At 33.6% G+C, this 21,618-nt stretch overlaps 1 protein-coding gene across 1 annotated transcript in view; it reads right to left on the bottom strand.

Annotated features, from left to right (window-relative positions):
* Positions 1 to 1,139: 1,139 nt before the first annotated feature.
* Positions 1,140 to 21,618, bottom strand: part of CDC73 (cell division cycle 73) — a 117,380-nt gene continuing 96,901 nt past the window's right edge. Inside the window, exons 14-17 of the mRNA XM_044266861.1 lie at positions 16,885 to 17,046; positions 13,652 to 13,752; positions 8,038 to 8,179; positions 1,140 to 7,110 (exon numbers count right to left, since the gene is read on the bottom strand). Of these exons, the coding sequence (XP_044122796.1) occupies positions 7,074 to 7,110; positions 8,038 to 8,179; positions 13,652 to 13,752; positions 16,885 to 17,046 (442 nt within the window). The 3' untranslated portion in view covers positions 1,140 to 7,073. The remainder of the gene's footprint in view (positions 7,111 to 8,037; positions 8,180 to 13,651; positions 13,753 to 16,884; positions 17,047 to 21,618) is intronic.

Here is a 21,618-nt window from a genome sequence, read left to right as displayed (position 1 = left end):
CAGAAAACCAGCCACCAAAGAAGAAAAGGATACACACCATCTCATGTTGATAAGGAAAAGAAAGGAACAGATTCTGGTAAGGTTTAAATTAGGCTCAAAGTAACATCTAACCTACTTCACCGTAAGAAAAGCAAGCTGACAACATTCCAAGAATTCTCATCCAAAATCTAGAACAAAACAAACTTGAGGAAGTAGGAAGATGCCCATAGAAAAGCTAATGAAAAACCCTTTCCAACCTCTAATACTTTCAGGTATTCCTTTTTTCCAGCACCCCGGAGCCACTTTGGGAACCATTCATGGTGTTCTCCGAAATGAGATGTATATACAACTAGGAGTGACCTCAGTTTGGGCACGTTATGAAACCTCAGAACAGAGTGGTGCTCAGGCCTTCCAACAAAGAATTTTATCCACTTCCAATTATCATTGAACTACAGAAGAGACAATACAAGATCTAGCCTGATGTGGCAGCAAAATGGACTCAGAGAAGGTAGAAAGGCTGTCAGGATTTACTTAGTTCAGTAAAAGCCCTCATAATCTGTGCTAATGGAACAAGCACACAATTAAAAAAAAAAAAGTTAGAGAGAGGCAATGAAATGATCTATACCTTTAAAAAAATTCTAAAAATATCTAAATGTACATTCACTGATCTCTTGATACAAAGTCAATGATTTTGAGCATGGATGCTTTAAAGCTCATGCTATTCAGTTACAATGTTCTTGTTGCCATTGATCTAAGTCACCAGCCTGTGGCTATCTTCTGTCACCCCTATTCTTGTCGTTCTGTTATTTCAACATTCCCATGAGTAACTGTGGTCTCAGATCTCTGACTCCAAAAAGCTCTTCTCCTATCTCAGTCACTTCCAAGGTCTTGACTTTTCCTTATGAATATCGTATCACCTCTGAACTCCTGATCTCATATTCCCACCCTCTTTTCTCTTTCAGACTTACTTTTAGCTTCATTTCACTGAAGTTTTCGGTTCATGAGTCAGCCCCACTTTCATATACTCCATGACCTCCTTTATATTGTTTATTCCTTGAAGAGCTGAGATTCCATGTCCTGGTACTATAATCATCACTTGTTACTTAACTTCACCTCCCTGGCTTGCTTCTACTTCCAGCAAAAGTTGAAAATTTATTTGCTTTTTCTATACCTGCAATCAAGCCACTACATGCTGCTGGAGAAAAATCATACCACAGGTTTGCCTAGCTTCACTTACGTTTATGTCTAAACCCCCAAAAGATACATCACTGCCTAAATCCTACTACTTTTTTTCCCAATGAGTTAGATTGCCCATATAATTTCTTCTTTCTCCTCCAATTCCTACATCAACTACCATGAATGCCCCCCAGTTTATTTCATCATCAGTAACCCTTTCTTCCTTTTTTGTACTAAGAATATAATACTTCCAAACTGTCTTACAGTCAAAATGACCATAAACTTTAGTGATGCCCAACTGGGGTAAAATAATTGAATAAGCCACGAGCAAGCTCATTTGATCTTCCCCAACCATTACACACACCAACTTGATAAAATTTCAAACTATTTCATTTTAAAGAAAAACATATTTATATTATTTAATAATTTTAAAAAGAGAAATTGATGCCATTACCATATTTACATTTTTAATATGGTAAACTCCATGAATGTAGTTCTTCTGTGAGTGTAAATTACCACATTTTATCACAGTGAATGTTGTATAACCACCCAATGTGTTTCCATTTGGAAATTTTTGGTAAATGAAGTACAGTCCAAAAAAATATTCAAGTGTGATTAATCAAATCTCTAATTTCTTCTTTCTTATACTGATTCCTATTTACATTAGTTATGTAATATAAATCAACATTCTTTGGATGATGAATTATGAACTATAATTCTGGGATAAAGTATCTACAAATAATTATGACAGACTCAACACAGGCTTCTCCAGAGCTACTTTTATGTTTTTTTATGGTCACTGAAGAAAATTAAGAGGAAGTCTTCCAAGCTACCATAAATACCTGATCATTACATGATTAAACAAAAATGGGAAGTGTTTTAGAAAATGAGGAGAAAAAAGCTTATTTGGCAATGTGCTGTTATACATATACTAGCACCTTTGAGCCTTAAAAAAAATCCAACAGCATTTACAACTCGTGCTGTATCTATTTTAGTTATGTGACTGCTCATTTGACTAAGAGCCGATGATCAAATGAATAGAAGAGCAAGATAAAACACATATTAAGTGGGCACTTATGAACTGAATGGAAATTAAGTTTGAATAGGGCCCATTAAACTCTTCATTAAAGAAATTTTGTTGCAAAAGAGTCACATGTTATCACTGGCACAACCAATATGTTGATGCTGTTAATGATCTGATTATATGCAGAGTACAGTTTGTTTTCAAATTATAAAATGTTAAAATCAGAGTACTCAAACTATAAAAACAATGTAATTTACCAGATACATTCTTAATTCTATTAAAACAATTAAGGACATAGTAAATTGGACCATAAGCAAACCAAGTTCAACAGATCATGTGGCTTGTTACTTTTAGGAAGAACTATGATTCCCTACATTATTTAACGCATTAACAGAAAACTATAAATGTACTTAACTCACTAGTTTTCAAAGTGAAAACTCACACTGCATTTATTTTCAAAACAGAGAAATACTACGCCTGAAAAATCTCATAATCCTTTCATGGAAAGACAGTCATCATCCATATCCTACCCCAAAATACAGTTTCTGTGTTCTTGGTTGGATGTGATTTTTTGGTTGGAGGGACAAAAAGCCGAGTAGAACTGGGAGTGGGAACGTCCCCAAGACTGCTGAAGTAAAGTCTTATAAAATGTTTTATTTACAATTAAACTTGAAATTTAAAAACTGACTGAAATGGCATGAGAATGACTAGAACATTTTATCAGGTCACATGGCCCAAATTAAAGCTCCATTCAAGAAACACTGTGCTTGAGAAATAATACAAATTGGTGGCTAAACAATCATTTATAATGCCTACACCATGTAAATGAACTACATTATATATAAACCACTATAATCAAACTTGGAGGTTAAGTAAATTTTAGTAAACTTAAAACTGGATAGAAAGGGAATTCAGTAGCAAACAAAATTCTCAGTACATCATTCACTTAAATGTGACATAGTATCACCCCACTTTTTGAATTTTGGCAATAAAATTTCATTACCTTTACTCATTTAAATGGCATACATTTATAACTCCCAAGATACTCTAATAAACACTACCTAAAATAATACATATAAGCCCAAACATATCAATGGCCTGAATGTATTATTGCCTATTATGCATTTACTAAATATAATTCTTTATACACATATTATACATTTTCAATTTTTCCCTAATTATATTTCCAACATATTAATATAGAAACCATGATGGCACCACTATACAGCCAAATGTGGCAATGGACAAGCCAGAATATATTGGACATGGCAGTTCAAATTCCTAATCCAATTCTAAGTTAAGTCAAATTCAGTCATTTGTCCTTTTATAAAGTTAATTTACTTTGGTTAGGGTAACCAGTTGCATATCAAATCCAAGTGAATAAAAATTCAGTCAAGTAATACTAAGGCTCATGTAATTAAATTTATTTTTCATGTTTTAATTTTGATTAGCTTTTCCAATATTTATAAAATGCACTGGTCTCAAAAGTTTCATAAACTAATTAGTTCAACAACTAAGACTCAGATAATCACTATCTGACAAAGTGGCACTTTATTTCTGGCCACATATGTGTATCGTATCATCATTTCTATTGTTATTATCAATAAAATGGAATTGTTATACAGTAAGAAATATGGCAACTAAATACCCCCTCCCCACCCTCCAAAAAAGAATGTATCACTTTAATTTTGTTAGGAGTCACAAAAATTTTTATTTAGGAAAAAATTTCCTTCGATGTTTGATAATGAATTTTATTTAAATGAATAATTTACTTTTACTTTTCTATGCAGACCAATTAAAAAGTATGCCTCTTTCCTTTCATAAGCAAACTCTAATTCTGCATGGCAGATAAGAAATTAATACTTTACTGTCTTCTACCTTAAAAATTAATTATGAAATTTTCCTCATTATGAACTAGTTATTTCTATATGGATTGTTGTTATGCTGATATTTTTAAAAAGTTAGTAAAAGATATGGACACATGGGAAACAAATCATAAACTGTAATACTAGTTTATAATGAAATATATTAAACATTGTTTAAATATTAAACAGCAAAATACTCCTATATTAAATAAATAAGACTTGAATTTGTCACGTGGAACTATAGGCCAGTACCCAATAAGGGGGATGGTCTAGTGTAAAGGTTGGTCATCAAAAGAAAAAAAAGCAGGAAAGGAAAAAAAAAAAGAGAGGAGAGGTGAGGAGGAAACACATTTTAATACTGGTATTGTTTTTAGTAACAAATTAAATCAGTGATTCTCAATCCTTTCTGAACATGAAATTACCTTGAGAACTTCTTAAAAATACTGATGATCAGGTCTTAGCCCAGATTAAATCAGAATCAGTAATCAGGCAATAGTGTATTTAAATAGTCCCCCAAATGATTCTAATGGTTTGTCAGGGTTGAGAGTTACTGACTGAAACCTAGAAGCTTCTTAATGTTATCTGACTCAGAAGAGGATCCTATGAATAAAGAAATGAAATTTTCTTTTACCGGGGGACAAGACCAGGGTGTCTCCAGTTAACAGTAACTTATGGATGTCAGGTTTACTAATGCATACCTCATTTCCATGAAAATACCTGTGTGTATTTCTTCATTCCCTGTAATTCTATACTTTCAAATTCTAACATCTAGTCGAAGTACTTTTTGTAATAAATCAGTTACACGGAAAAGGTCATTAATTCATGCATATAAATTATTTACTGAATGCCTACTATGTGCAAGGCACAGTTATAGGTGCTGCTGTAGGACTTGGGAATCAGGAGATAATGATTGGCTGAAAAAAAATTGTTTTTGGAATTAATGGCTATTAAATCAATTACATGGACCTAAATAAGGGACTGAACTACTGAAAAAAAAGAAAAAGAAAATAAGCACATACTAAGAGTCTGATTTTAAAATACATAATAGCGTAGCATATTTGTACTTTCCCTAATGTTTCTTTATAGTATTTCCAGAAGCCTTTGAATATACATAAGGCAAATTCAAGATAGAAAAATAAACCCTGTTCAAAGTAGATGTTCCCAATTTTAACCACACTCTGTATCAAGTAAGTTTCATATATGACATAAGTATAAATACTAAAAATCTTTATAGAAAGGTAGTTCTTGTCCACTTGTAGTAGTCTTAAGTAATCTTACATTAAAATATCACAGATTCTAGTCCTCAACGATTTCATCATGGAGAAAGTTTATACAATACATAATTTATTTTGAAAACAGTTTATATGCTGAGAAATTCTAAAGTGAACAAATTTGAGTTCTCTTTTGTTTTGAAGAGAGGATGCAAAGAAAGGAAGGAAGGGGGTAGAATCTGTTCAAACCTTATAAATATTCTATAATCTAATAATTTAAAATGCTGACTGCTTTTCTTAAGAACCATTTATTCCACATGAATAAATACTTTTTCTATTTACTATTGGTATGGACTTTGGTGACTACTTTAAAAATAAATAATAAGTGCTTCTCATTTATATGATAGCATTGAATTTCAAAACGAGGCTAGGTAATGTCAGCATAACATAAGAAGGAGCTAAATGTTTACCAAAAATATATATATATATTTTGTCATATATATATATATATACACACACACATACACACAACTAAGAGAGATCAATGGGGGGGTGGGGAATGGAGGAAAAAAATGACACAAGATGAATGATCAGCAAGGATTCTAATGGCAAAAACCCAGTTGATTTTAGGTAATAAACAGTGAAATCAAGACTCAAGGAAAATGCTCATTCATTTGTATCTTGGATGCAATACTCTAAAGTAGAGAAGTAGTAAAATATTTTACTAAGTTAAAATATAGGTTTTATATTTTATACGATATTGAACACACACATAAAAATACCAGTGTTTTTATCTTGTTTCTGTTCAGACAATTAAGCAAATGTGTTCTTTGGTGTCTGGGGGAGTTTATCAATATTTAGGGATAATGGAAGATAAGAACTCCAAGATCAACATGCCTAGAAATAGAAGACTCAAAATCCTATGTCATACATATAAAGTAAGAATCAAAGGTGAACTTATGAGAAAAGATAAGAAGGTTAAAGTTACATTGCAGTAGAACTAATACATTTCCTTCCCCCAAACATACTCTGTCTTCCAAAATAAAAAGTACTATAGCCTATCAGATTTTAATCTGTGTTTTGAGATTTTTCAAGTGGAAAGATAGCACAGATAGAAATATATCATTCTAAGTTTTAAAATCACCAAAGTCAGTGAGAAGAATGTACATTCATTAAACGTATTCATTTTAAAAGTGAAGAAGTCTTGAAAAGGCTGAACAGTTCAACCAGCTGAAGAATTGTTCTTGATTTTTCATTATTCTTTTTTAAATAAAGAATAAGTATAGGTATAGTATACATACAGTTGACATTCTGATTCATTCAAAATAGTCACATCCCTTTGCTAGTTTTCGAAGTTTCAGAGACTAAAATTTAATACCATTCATAACACAGTATTTTCAGTAAAAGGAATTATAGAGCAATGAAAAATCAGAAGCAAGATGGCCTAGAGAGCCTTATAACCTCTAAATATACACACATTTTATAACCTGTATTTATTTTCTAAAGAAACAAATTTTAAGTAATGCTAATTTAACCAATGGAGAAAAAACTTCTATCAAAATATACAATTTCCATTACAGACTAGAAGGCTAATATTAAAAAAATAGTTGTAAGCCAAAAAGTTTGCTTATATGGATGACAAGCATCATCCCCTTGAAGCATAAAGCATCAAATAAGGTCTTATAAAAAGATTGATCTGTGACCTTCTTCATTCGTAAATTCTTGATAAATTCATAAAGCTTGAGTCTCAGTCTTTAGGTCAAGGTATATCCATGCTTCTTAATCCAGATCTCCAGAAAAAGAGAAACCAAGTAAAATTCAGAATCTCAAGTGGGATTTATGCTTTACCATGTACCTGAAAAATAATATTATAATAGGTTATAATGATTACAAGAATGGTAGAATTTTTAGAATATTACATGTAAAAATAAGTTAACATTTTTTTAAACTTAAAATTCAAAAGTGAACAGGATGTTTTGTTTTCTAAAAAACTGGAAACCTGATACTACACTTTGGAAATACAGAGTAAGAACTTCTGAAGCCAGAAAAAACATTCTTCTCATTAAATTCTATAATCTCAGAGCTTCTGGCTAGAATAACAAGTGTTCCTCTTCAATATATTATCAATTATAATCACTGGGTTACCTCAGTCATCTCTGACTTTGGAAAACCCTTAATATTCGTCAAGAGACTTATACCAAGAAAGAGGAAGATTTTAAAGAGCACCTCAATGAGAATAAATTCAATGGTATTGTGATCATATGCTATTCTTAAATTTTCCGATTGTAAAACTGGTGTTTCTGTAAAAGGGTTTTAAGAATTCTATGTATAATAGTAATTAAAATAAATTCTAAACTGAATTCCTTTCACAAGCTACCCATAATAAATCCAGTCAGTGACCTTTTGATGCAAAACAAAAACAAAAACAAAACTATAGGGATCACTTCATCTAAGCCCCTTGGACAGACAGAAAACAAGGTTCAGAAAGGTCACAGTTCATTAGAGCCAGATCACAAAATCAGAACTAAAATCTAGGTCTTCTGACTCAGAGTCTACTGTTCTTTCTATCCAGGTATATACCCTTTCTCCATCTGTTTCTAAAATCAATGTAACAAAGATATTTGTTTATTATCTACTGGAGATCGGCATCAAATCAGACAATGTTTGAAAGGGGGAATTGAGGGATATGTTCACATACTTTAATGAACTTAAAATCTAACTGAGGAGAAAGGAAAATTACTAAAATAAAGCAGAAGTAAGTGCATTTTAGGATCAGAATTACCTATCCAATGTTTCCCAGAACCGTAAGAAAACTGGTCTATCCAAATGACGTTTGTGATAGCTGAGTTCTAATACTGTTACATCCCATTTCTGAACGTTTGGGTCTAGACGAACTTCATCATATTTGAGATGGAAGGCTTTAACTATATGGGGGGAAATAATATTTTTTATTCAAACTGCAATCAAAATTATAAAAATATTTTACAAAAGAATAAAAATAGCCAATACAGACATTAACCAAAAAACTAAACAAAACAAAAATCTTTTCTTTCTTCAACCAAATGAAGCTACATTATAACCAAAGTGATCTTTGAAATAGATGCTAATAAGCACTGTGACATCCTCAAAAACAGTCAATTCAACAGCTACCTATTGAAGGTTTATACATGCCAGCCACTGGGACTGAAATGAGGAATATGGCAGGATAAAATGCATATGGTCTGATGAAAGTTAAGAAGAAGCAGCAGCACCTATTCAAATACAGTATGATAAAGGTGTAGAATATCACAGCATCATAAAAGAGTACCTTGCCCAGACCACGGAATTCAGAGAAGGCTTACACAGGTAATGATTTCTGATCTAAGATCTATAGGTTGAGTAAGATTAGGCAAACACATAACAAAAGTGACCCAGGTAGCCAAGAACATGCTCACAGAGAAAATGGTTTCAGTTAGGAACTAAAGAAATTTAACGGAACTGCATCATACAAAGTAATGTATGTAAAAGGTAAGACCACAGATTCAGAACAATTTTGGCCATGTAGGTCATATTAAGCGGCATGGACTTTTATCTAAGAGATAGGGAGAATCACTTCCAAGTGTTTAGCAGCAACTACTGATATAATTTAGTAATCTAGAGAAGACATTTGCTCAACTTGGGAGAAGATATATGTCTGGCAAGAAAAAGATTCAAGAAATAATTAAGGAATAAGAACTAATGAAACTTGATAAGAAATGATGAAAAGGGAAAAAGAAAAATTTGGAAAGCCTTGTGAGAACGTTACCTAGAAGTAGATAATTAAAGGATATAAAGAGTGAGTCTAGCAAAGGCCCGTAAGAGGATTTCAGGCTTACAGAACAGCTGGTAAAGAGATTCTACAATGAAAGCAAGCTTGGCATACTCTATAAACAAGTATAACTTCTTTTGCAGGCAATGTCCTATACGTAGAATATGGCTATGGTTAAAAAATATGAATTTATTCCATATATAATAGTAAGCCACCAGAAAGTTTACAGTTAGAAGATGAAATTATATGGTTTTCATTTTTAATAGTTAATTCTGGGTGTTGGGCAAACAAAAGACTCTAGGGCAAAACCTCCCAAGTAGTGTATAATGCAGAAGGGTTAACAAATGGACCATAAAGTATTACTTTCAATCTTTCTCTCTCCCTGATCATCCAGTTGAATCATCCTGGCTAGGTTACTGTGCAATCAGTTTACCAGCAGTGAAGTTTTTGTTTTACACATACACATGTAAGAAGTTTAGCTTTCCTTTCAATTTACCTTTTTTCTAACATGTAAGATATAATTGTTACTATCATCAACATCTAACATTAGAGGTCTCTAAAGATAAAAATGATAGGCTTTGTTACAATTTTTTTGATAGCTACTTTATGGATTATTTGTTCCACACTGCTTGTTGGCCTACTAGCTTTCAATGTTATCAATGAATCAAATTCTTTTTTTGTTTGTTTAAGATTTTATTAAAAAAAAAAAGATTTGATTTATTTATTTGACAGAGAGTGAGAGTGAGAGAGATCACAAGTAGGCAGAGGGACAGGCAGAGGGAGAAGGAGAAGCAGACTCCCGGCTGAGCAGACAGGTCAATGCAGGGCTTGATCCCAGGACCCTGGAATCATGACCTGAGCTGAAGACAGATAGATGCTTAACCAACTGAGCCACTCAGGTGCCCCCAAAGTATAATTCTTGATGGAAATCCAAGATGAATCATTTGTGCACACAAAAAGAAACATATAAACATTACTTCTGAATTATTATGCTTTTATATAATTAAAGGTCCCTCAACAGATACATTATTCATTTTGAATTTAATTCAATGTAATGTAATGTAATGTAATTCAATGTAATGGATTTAAACTGAATCATTAAAAGGGCTATAAATTATAGCTTCAGAAAACCCATTTTCAAAATATTTACAAGTATAAAAAAATCTTAATTTTTAAAATTTTTAAATTAAATAAAGTCAACATTTCAATACTTCCTATTTTCCCCACTACATGTTTCACTTTAATTTTCTCAATAGGATATATTTTAAATCTTTCCTTCAAAAAATATTCATCTTTCTATCTATTTATTTAGAGATGGGAGGTAGCAGGGCAGAAGAAGAGAGAAAATCTCAAGCAGACTCCCAGGTGAGTGAGGAGCCTGAGGCAGGGCTCAATCTCATGACCCTGAGATGAACTGGGCCGAAATCAAGAGTTAGAAGGTCAACCAACCAAATGAGCCCCTATATCATTCCTTTTTTGAAGATTTTATTTATTTAGCTGAGAGAGAGAATACAAGTGCACAAGCCAGGGAGGAGGCAGAGGGAGAGGGACAAGTATAGACTTCCCGCTTAGGAAGGAGCTCAATGCGGGACTCAGTTCCAGAACTCCAGGAAAATGACAAGAGCCAAAGGCAGACCGTTAACTGACTGAACCACACAGATGCCCATCATTCGTAAAAATATATTAGTTATATTTTTTTAAAAAATGATTTATCTGAAGTTATAAAAGCCTACCATCCCCCACTCCTTAATTTGAATAGATTTAATTTATATAGTATGTATTTTTCCACTAGAATAGACAACTTTTAAAATTTAAGGTGAAACATGAGAGTCCAAAAAGTGTAAATCACAAATGAGAAAGCATAAGGTTTCTCTAATCATACAAGATATTTTATTAGTATGAAGGAATGGGGTGGCAAGCAAACTTACACTACGACATCACTATAAAACATCTTTCTTATTCAGAGAAAGACTTTTAGTTTTTAATACTCAGCAAAAAATAGAACAAATGAATTTCTTTTATAAGGAGCCAGTCATCTATCTGGTGGCACAATGAATAATAAAGCAAAATGCTTCACACAATTCAGAATTGTTTATTTTTGGCAAACTGCATGAATCTCGTTGACATGATTTTACAGAAACAAGGAAGTAAAAAAAATAGACAATGCTCCTGAATAATATTTAGTAGTACAATGATGGCATGTCAGATAACAGAGGAACAACATAATTATACATTACTTATAGATTACATCAATAGATTACTCATGAAAAAAAACTCAATGGATACTAGCATTTTTATACAAATCAATACTTATTATCTTTTCTAAAATTTTGTATTCTATTGTGCAGTGTGAAGAAAACAGAAGGTTTTTTTGTTTGTTTTTTTTTTAATCAGGGCCCATACAGATGCTCCCAAATACCTTCCGTTTTCCCCCTTGTTATATAGATGCTACTATTTTCTATGTGTGTTATGGGGGAAAGGGTGAAAACCTAGAAAAGGCAGAGTTTTAAAAAGGAGACAAACTAAGAGCAAAGAGACAATATATTCCTAAATTTCTGGCTATGGTAAGTTACAAAAGAAAACTAATTGAGAAAAAGAAAATCTGGGAATGAGGAAGAGTATAAGACAATTCCTTTGAAACAGGTTGAGTGTGATGTACCAACAGGACCTCACAGAGGAGTTATCTCATAATTAGTGAGATATACAGACCCAGAATATAAGGCTAGAGACTTAACTTAGAATAAGGGGAGGGTTATAAATGGTAATTGAAAGCTATCAGACTTCCTTGAGAGAGTTATTTATAGTAAAGGAGAAGAGAAACAAGACATAAATAGGTAGCTGAAAGCCAGAGGACAAATAGCTGGAGAATCTGAGAAAGAGTAACAAATCCCTAGAAAAGAACATTTTAAAAAAGAAGAAATGAGTGAAAAGAATCAAATTCTGATAAGGAGGTCAAAAGTATCTAATATTTGGGTCCCTGGTAAATTTGGTGAGAATAGTTTAGTAAAGAGTAAGAGAGCCAAACAGCAAACTATGAACTGAATAAAAAATTAGTATAGACAATTCAAAAGTTTCATAAAAGGAAAGAGAGGAGCTAGAGTTGAGGTCACGGGAAAGGGTTTTCAGATGGAAGTGGCAAGAGTACTTTCATTTTAAATGCTAATACAAAGTATTCATCAAGGAAGGAAGACTGAAAACAAAGAATAATTTATGGAAGAAAATCATAATTCGTAACTGTATAAAAAAGTATCATCTAAATTTCGTTAAGACTACCAATCTGGACAAAACAATTACAATATCATTACATTCTGAATAAAATTTAGGCAGCATTTACATCTTGAAAACAGTGTAATTTTTTTTTCTTGTTACAACATTTTCAAAAAGGCAAGCAAGTAGGTAAGATATTCGTGTTCATGGACATTTTACTTTTATTAAAATTCCCATTTTCTCTATCTTTAACTTTCTATTTATCAACACTGTGCATTATTCAAGTTTCAGGAATAAAATAAAAATCTATCACAATATTAGTTATATTAGAATCACTTTCTAAAATGAATGAAAATAGAAAAGAATAAATGATTAAAACTTCCAAGCTTAGGGAGTTTCCATCTTGGAAGAATGGTGGTAACCACTAAATATGCTGAAGTTGCTTTTAAAAAAAAAAAAAAAAAAAAAAAAAAGGCTGGATTTTACAGTAGTACAGTCTATATTCATAATAACTGAAGTTGTCATTTCTAATAAACATACTTGTTTTGTAAGAATGCTTTTTAAAAAACAATTTTACTACAGTACTAACTTAACTGGGTACTCGAATTAAATAATAATTGGAATATCTCTACTGTAAAAACCAGATTAAATTAATCTATGTTTAGTGTACCTAACTATACCAATACACCAACAGATAAAAGCCACACGAAACATTCATTTAACAGATAGCTACTGAATGCTTCCCCTGTGTCAGGCACTCTTCTGTGATAACAATTCAAGGGTAAACAAGGCAGAAAAGGCTCCTCCCACCAAGGAACTTGGCCTTACAGCCAGGGAAGACTTACAATAAAGATATAAATAAGATAATATCAAACAACAGTAAGTACTATCATGAAAACAGAAGAGCTTGAAGAGTAACTGGAAGAAAGTAATGGCTGTTTCCAGGTTGGTCAGAGAAGGATTCTCAGAAGAAAATACTTGAACTTAGACTTGAATGAAAAGAAAAAGTCAAACATGCTACTACAATCATTCCAGACAATGGAAAAAGCTGGTAAAAGTCATATGGTATTTTAAGTTCTAGCTATACATGTTCAGCAAAAGTCAACCCATTTAAAACTGGTCATCAATTTTAATAATGTGGATGTGCAAAAATGTTAATGCTTTTAAAGTAACCTAATATAGGGAATGGGAGAGAATTCACTTTTAAATATAAGTACACACAAAAATATTAATGTTCAAAAAAAGACTTTAAAAATATTTCACTGGTGCTTAAAAATTAGCATATGTTAATGGAATCATTTGATATACACATCATATATGCATAGCCATAGATGGCTTTCTCTTATATAAAAGCAAGACCATTTCTATATTGGATAAGCAGTAAAAATAAAGAGAATCTTACTTTTAGCAAATATGTCAACTGGTGATCCATCAGGCAAAAGCCATGGCCAACCTTTGAACTGCCATGCAGGACCCTGCACAAAAACTGCTACAACCCGATCCCTATAAATACAAAAGGGGCAGGATTAGAGCTCTAGGGTTGAGACAATACCTCAAACATGAACTCTGATTACTATAAATCCTTAAGGAAAGGATTCAATTACTCATGTGATATAATCTACTGTCAACAAATCTGTGAGGCAAATTAGATAACTCTTTGTTATAATGCTATCATTAGAGCACACTAATGACTGCTACACTTCCCATGCATCTGTTTTTGCACCAAAGTCTTTCAAACATAATTACATACACAATCCTTATAAGTAATCTTAACCTTTTGACCTGCTATTCTACTAGAATAAAGGTCCACTTTTCCAATGCAATGGGAAACAAGAGTTGATATATTAATTGAAAAAGTTGGTTTTAAAAGGAAATCATCTAGGGGAACCTGGGAGGCTCAGTGGGTTAAGCCTCTGCCTTTGGCTCAGGTCATGATCTCAGGGTCGGATCTAGTCCTGAGCTCCCGCTCAGCAGGGAGCTTCCCCTGCTCATGCTCTTTCCTTCTCTCATTGTCTGTCAAATAAATAAATTACCCCCCCCCAAAAAAATCATCTAAAATACAAATACGTTTTAAATACTTTAATTTAAAAACATTATAAGTTACAGTAACTCACCAACCATTTTATAAAGCCCCCAAGGCCTTATTTTTGAGTTCTGATTATTTGGAAAGTAATCTTGAGTATAAAAGCCATCAGACTTTAATTTTTCCAATTGTTTACATTTCACTCACCTAAATTCTATTGTCATTTTCTTTTCCTTTTTTTTTTTAAGTAGGCCCCATGCCCAGTGTGAAGCCCAACACGGTACTTGAACTCACAACTCTGTTATCAAGACCTGAGCAGAGATCAAGAGACGGAGCCACTCAGGTACCCCTATTAGCATTTTTTAAAGTAACTTATCTTCTCAACCATTCAACTGTTTTCCTAAAAAGAACAAATCCTTCTCTAGGCCCTCATATTTCATTAGCTCAGAAAATATTTATTTAAATTGAAAAATTATATGTATAAAAACCATAGACGGTTTAAGCCTAGAACTAAAGTGAGAGTAAAACTATAATATAAACAATAACAGTTAACATTAATTAAGATGTACTATGAGCATTCACTATGTGCCAGTGCTGTTCTAAGCACCTTACACAGTACATATGTTAATAACACTGAATCTTCCAAACAGTCCAATGAGGTAAGTACTATTATTACCCCCATTTTACAGATGAGGAAATAGAAGTGTATAGACAGTCCATTAGTCAGAAGAGAAATGTAGGGAAGAAGAGGAGTGAGGAGAAAGACGGAATGATTACTCTTGTGCACTGGTTATGCTATACTGTTCCTGTGTGAGGACTGAGAAATCATGAGAACAGCCATCTCAGTACCATAATGGAAATAGTTTTAACCTCACAATTCCCTAAAATGGTCTTAGGAATGCCCAGAGGTTAGCAGATGATACTCTGATAACCAGTGCATTAGAAGAAAGAACCAACAAAGCATTAAACCAGGGTTATCTTCTATTCAAGTAAAAGACCTATAGCAACAATTCAAGTTACTATGAAAAACCACAGCTTAAAATTCTTAACCTACGCAAAATCTCTAAGGCTAACATTAAATCTTAAAAAATTTCCTCCCTGCTTAGGACATAAGGTCTATAGTGCAAAAACTATCTTTGGTAATAGAGCACACTATTAAATGGCCTCTTAATTTCATGACATAGCTTGTGCCATATAATAGCTGAAACCCCAAGGCACCTGCCAAACTAAAGGAAATTTGCTGGAGAGACATCACCTAGATCCTACTGGGTTTCACAGGGTTAAGAGGTAAGCAGGATAATAAAAATACTACTCTCAGTGAGTTCTTGAAAAGACAATTATCAGAGAAATAAAGAAGGTAAGGAAAATATTATTCCTAAGTTATGAAATTAATGATTAGGGACCTAGCTAATATTTAAGAGCAATGTGACACGGTGACAGCAGCTGTACACACTATTTTTTCTGCAAATAACTGCAAACATATAATACAAATGGTGTAACTTTTCTTCTTCCTACAATTTTTAAAGTTGGTATCTGAAATTCTCATCTTACTTCACATAATAAAATTGTTTTAAAGATTTTATTTATTTGAGAGAGAGAGAGCATGAGAGGAGAGAAGGTCAGAGGGAGAAGCAGACTCCCCGTGGAGCTGAGAGCCTGATGAGGGACTTGATCCCAGGACTCCAGGATCATGACCTGAGCCGCAGGCAGTTGCTTAACCAACTGAGCCCCCCAGGTAGCTAAATTTTTAACATAAATTTTTAAATTTTTAACATATTTATACTCTGAGTGCCCTGACTTCCTAATGTGTGGAGACTAATGAGTACTTCAAAGGTAAGCCAGATAATTCATCAATGTGTTGTATTCTCTATGTCAGAGAGATGCACTCTCAAACTCTGTATTTTTATTCCAGCTTAGATTAATAAAATAATTTAAGATAATTCACATTATCTGAGTTTATAGGCACTCTGTTATAAATAGTTTAATATTCTTTAAAGGACAATTTAACGCAATCAAAGAGCTAAACCAGAGTAATCATGTTATTCTTTTCATTAAATTATTCCCTACAATAAAAGTAACAATTCTTTCATTTATTATTTCTTACCCAAAAGTGTGAATTCTCCAAAACAAAAATCTGAAACTATAGCTCTTGAAACAACATCAGTCTATTCGGAAATTTTGCTCTAAAGACTGACTCAGAAAAAATAAACAGTAAAAAGAATTTTTACTAAAATTTCCAGAAGTTAGTGTGGGCACACGAGTGGTAGGGAAGAAGCAAAGGGACAAGGAGACTCCTCACTGAGTGGGGAGCCTGACAAGGACCCAATCCCAGGACCCTGAGATCATAACCTCAGCCAAAGTCACATGCTTAACACCAACTGAGCCACCCAGGACCCCTGAAGTTAGTGTTTCTTATAAGTAAAAAATAAAGTTTAGCTATCCAAATACATTTTTATTTAGGTATTACTAAAATGTGAACATTATTAATGACCAACTTAGACATTAACGCGGTTTTTAGGGATAGTTTCTATTTAGAACTCATGACAAAATTTGGTACTTTTTAATTATACAAAAAAGATTAAGGACTATAATAAAAGTATAGACCATCTTACCAGTCTTGAGGCATAAGTTTAAGGGGCTGGTCTACTACTCTATAAGGAACTGTGACACTAATTGCAGTGCCCCCTGGTTGCATCTGATCTTTTCTTCTCTGTATTAAAGTTTCATTTTCTCGTTGGCAGCCTTGTTTCTTCTTTTCATCTGATGGAACAAATCTTTGAAAAAACAGAGATGAGAAAAGGTCAAATGTTGCAACGTGATGCAAAAAGGAAAATACATTATATTGAAAATTTTAAACCAAACTTTTTTTTTTTTTTTTAAATGAACCTGCTCTGCATGTACAGATCACAATGTATGGAGAGTATAATCTTTCCTTTCCACGAGCGTACTCAGCTCACATAGGCCATAAATCAATGTATATGTCTGTATCTGTGTCTCTCACACACAGTCACACACAATTTATATTCATTCATCTAGCACTTAGCATTTTCCAAAGTTACATAAAAGACCATACTAACCCTTGATTTTTCAAATGCTAGTAGAAAGAAATTTTATTATAAATCAAAACATCACTTGAGGGACGCCTGGGTGGCTCAGCTGGTTAAGCGGCTGCCTTAGGCTCAGATCATGATCCCAGCGTCCTAGGATCGAGTCCCACATCGGGCTCCTTGCTCGGCGGGGAGCCTGCTTCTCCCTCTGCCTCTGCCTACCACTCTGTCTGCCTGTGTTCGCGCGCGCTCTCTCTAACAAATAAATAAATAAAATCTTTAAAAAACAAACAAACAAGCAAAAAACATCACCTGAAATGATGATATCGCCTCTTCACGGATAGGTGACTTAGCCCAAAAGCTTCACAAGACACCCCTTTTCATGGATTATGACTTAGCAAAATTAGAAAAATGTTATCTAATTTCAGGGTTGCTTTGCAAATTTTCAAGGAGGAATTAAATAAGTGTATGCCAATTGTCTTAGTATAAATACTGCTAGTAATTTTGTAAATTACCAACTCTACCATGGGATTCAATTCTCTACTTTATAAACAACAGATATTCTCAAAAATAATTTAGCAATGTGCAGGGCTGTTCCCAGCTCTAGATTGTTGGAGTTCACAAAGCATTTCCAAATGGGTCTTCTTTTAAAAACACGCGTACTCCAGATACACACTCTATTAGCCTATTTTATTAGCTATGGTCTGGCACTGCCAATTAAATAGGGGCAATGCAATCGTTACATTGAGACTCATTCCCCTTCTAATAAATGGGGGTGGAGGGGATGCACAAGCACTTTCACTTGGTAGAGTCCTTTGAAAACTTTCAATATCACATGCTAAATTCATCATTAGTAATACTGCTCTTATACTCATGAAAGTTTTTAATAGATGTGATTGTGATAAATGGAACTTCATTTTTTTTTAAACAAATTTATTTATTTGACAAAGAAAGATCACCAAGTAGGCAGAAAGGCAGGCAGAGAGAAAAGAAGCAGCAGGCTCCCTGCTGAGCAGAGAGCCAGATGTGGGCCTCAGTCCCAGGACCCGACCCTGAGACCAACCGTGACCTGAGCTGAAGGCAAAGGCTTAACCCACTGAGCCACCCTGGCGCCCTGGAACTTCATTTCCCAGCCGTTTTCATATCCATATCAGAATCTGATAGAAGAGTTAAGATTTGCTTATCACTTAAAAACCTCCTCCAGATAATCATTTTACTCCCTATGGATTTTGGTTATTTATTAATCAAGCCCACTTAGAAAATGCCAAATATAATACTAACACTGAATAATTAAACACTTTAAAATTGACGTGCACTGTTGGAAACAGTTTTCATATATAACTACAACAAAAATGTATCAACTTAACAGTAATATATTGTGCTAGTTACATAATATACACAGTTGTACAAAACACACAGTCACTGTCCTCTTGAAGCTTACATTCCAAAACAAAGTGGTCTCACTGCCAAGAGAAAGATGCTTTATCTCAGTCTATTTCTAGATGGGATTGAAATGTTTATATTCTTAAATATAATATTGCATCTCACTCTTGCAGCTTTTGAAATTTTAAATGTAAAAATAAAAAATTACTTATACAAAATTACTTATAATCTTTAATGAATCATAATATACATACAAATGAGTGATCTATAATATCCAAATTTAAAAAGTCTAAAAACATCTATTCAACTTCTAATGCATTAAAAAATGAGTTACATAGCATTTGCATGTTCACATATTTGTTGACAGAAGTTTCAACAAAGTTCTGAGTAATTAACATGATTCTTTAACTATCATCTTACAATTTTTAGATGTTCTAGTATTTTAATTTCTGAATATATCTAGGTCTTTAGAATGGAAACCTTCACTGTAGTAAAATGTAGTTGTTTTCCAAAAGGTTTTTCAGCCTTGAGTTCATGTGGTAACATAAGGAGAGATCTTCTATCCTATTCTCCTAAACTTAAAGTTAGAGTAACAATACAGACTTCCTCAAGCAGATACAGTCAATCATCAGATGGTTTCACTTACTTGTGGAACATAAGGAGTAACTGCGGAGGACATTGGCAGATGGAGAGGAAAAGGGAGTTGGGGGAAATTGGAGGGGGAGACAAACCATGAGAGACTGTGGACTCTGAGAAACAAACTGAGGGTTTTGGAGGGGAGGGGAGTAAGGGGGTTAGGTGAGCCTGGTAGTGGGTATTATGGAGGGCACATATCGCATGGAGCACTGGGTGTGGTACATAAACAATGAATGCTGGAACACTGAAAAGAAATAAAATAAAATAAAATAAAATGGAGGAAAAAAACAACCACCACCACCACCATCCAACCAAAACAACAACCAAAAGCAAAAAAACAAAAACAAAAAAACAAAAAGACGACCTCCTCCAAAAAACAACCCCAAAAACAATGTAGACTTCTCTATCCATGGAAGGCACTAGCAAGTGAACTAAACTCAAGCTTTTTTCTTTTTCTTTGTTATTTTTTTAAACTGTATTTCACTAGGATCCTGGAGTTAAGAAATAAAGCCCAAATTCTGCTCAAGGGAGGGAATCTAACAGAAGTTTACTTCTTTTAAAAAGTCAGGACTCTCAGGGATTAAATTTACCATAAAGCTTGAAATAAACCCAGTACCCAATCTTTTTCCTGTACCCCCACCTCTAGCCGTTATCAACATCCTGGAAACTGCAAGGAAAATCAAATCTCAGAACTGTAAATTGGCCCTCACCTGAATTTAAGGCAAGAATTAAGCACCCTGACCACAATGATGAGAAATAAACACATTATCCAAGCCAGCCAATGAGACTTTAAATCTGAATTTTTGCTAGAGTTATTGGGAAATAGGCACTATCTTTCTACGGTGATCAGTAACCTGGAGTTTTTGATAGTTCTCTTTGACTCTGAAAGGGGAGAATCAGAGAGATGGAGACCAAGTCCTGATTATATCATTTCAACAGTAAATGAAGTGTCAGAAGTCAGGATTGTTCAGTCACACTGAGTCAATAAAGTTTTTTTTTTTTTTTTTGATAAAGCTACTCTGAGTTGGTATTTATCATTTACAACTAAAAATGTTCTAACAAATATAACCGGAATTGTACAATGGATGTGATGGATGAATGTATGTGATTTGGAGAAATATTATTATGTCCATTTACTTATCCAGTATTTGCAATTATTTATTCTACTCTACATTCCATGAATAAAGGAGTGTGGGTGATGATACAACTAAAGTTATTACTATTTAAATAAGTACAGTTCCACTGAAATAATTCTATTAGTTTTGTCAAAGAATAAAATTCAAATAAATGATATAGCTAAATAAATTACAGACTTTATATTATTTAAAAAACAGCAAATTTATGAATTATTTCCCAGGTTAAAAATATAGTTTTCCTTTTTCCTAATAAAAGAAGTGGGAATTTGAAAAGTAGAGAAAAGAAAAAGCAACAATGTCTGGATGTTTAAAAACCTCAAAAAGAGAATTTAATTTAAAGTGATGGCAATGCAATTTTATAAAAAATATAAAATTTTTTCTGGATTACCCCTCCCCCTCCCCATCTTCATTTTGGAACTCAAAGAGTTTCCACAGAAAAAATTCTAAGGAAAGTGAACAGTAAATGAAGACAATGAAAAACATTAAATGTACTAAAAAAAACTAAACACACAAGGCAATGAGAGGTATCATGAAAGAAACAACCGTCAAAAGAAAAAGGTAACTAAGGACTTCTAATAATGCCATTATCAAAGATCAAAGCTTATAAAACACAACTGCAGATACGTACAAAAGGGAAAAAAATACTTTTAAAAAGACCAAAGAGGGGTCTTTTTTTTTTTTAATATTTTATTTATTTATTTGACAGAGAGAGATCACAGGTAAGCAGAGAGGCTGGCAGAGAGAGAGAGAGAGAGAGAGAGGGAAGCAGGCTCCCTGCTGAGCAGAGAGCCCGATGTGGGACTCGATCCCAGGACCCTGAGATCATGACCTGAGCCGAAGGCAGCGGCTTAACCCACTGAGCCACCCAGGTGCTCCAAAGAGGGGTCTTTTTAAAGCCACCTGGGTGGCTCAGTGGGTTAAAGCCTCTGCCTTCGGCTCAGGTCATGATCCCAGAGTCCTGGGATCGAGCCCTGCATCAGGCTCTCTGCTCAGTGGGGAGTCTGCCTCCTTCTCTTTCTCTTTCTCTCTCTCTCTCTGCCTCTCTGCCTACCTGTGATCTCTGTCAAATAAATAAAATCTTAAAAAATAAACAAATAAATAAAAAGACCAAAGATTTGAAAAAGTACTAAACAGAACCACTAAA

Source organism: Neovison vison, chromosome 10 (genome assembly GCF_020171115.1).
Source record: "Neovison vison isolate M4711 chromosome 10, ASM_NN_V1, whole genome shotgun sequence".
In the NCBI taxonomy this organism is placed as follows: domain Eukaryota; kingdom Metazoa; phylum Chordata; class Mammalia; order Carnivora; family Mustelidae; genus Neogale; species Neogale vison.
The sequence above is the reverse complement of the archived record's forward strand: the minus strand, read 5'-3'. Positions and strand labels throughout refer to the sequence as shown.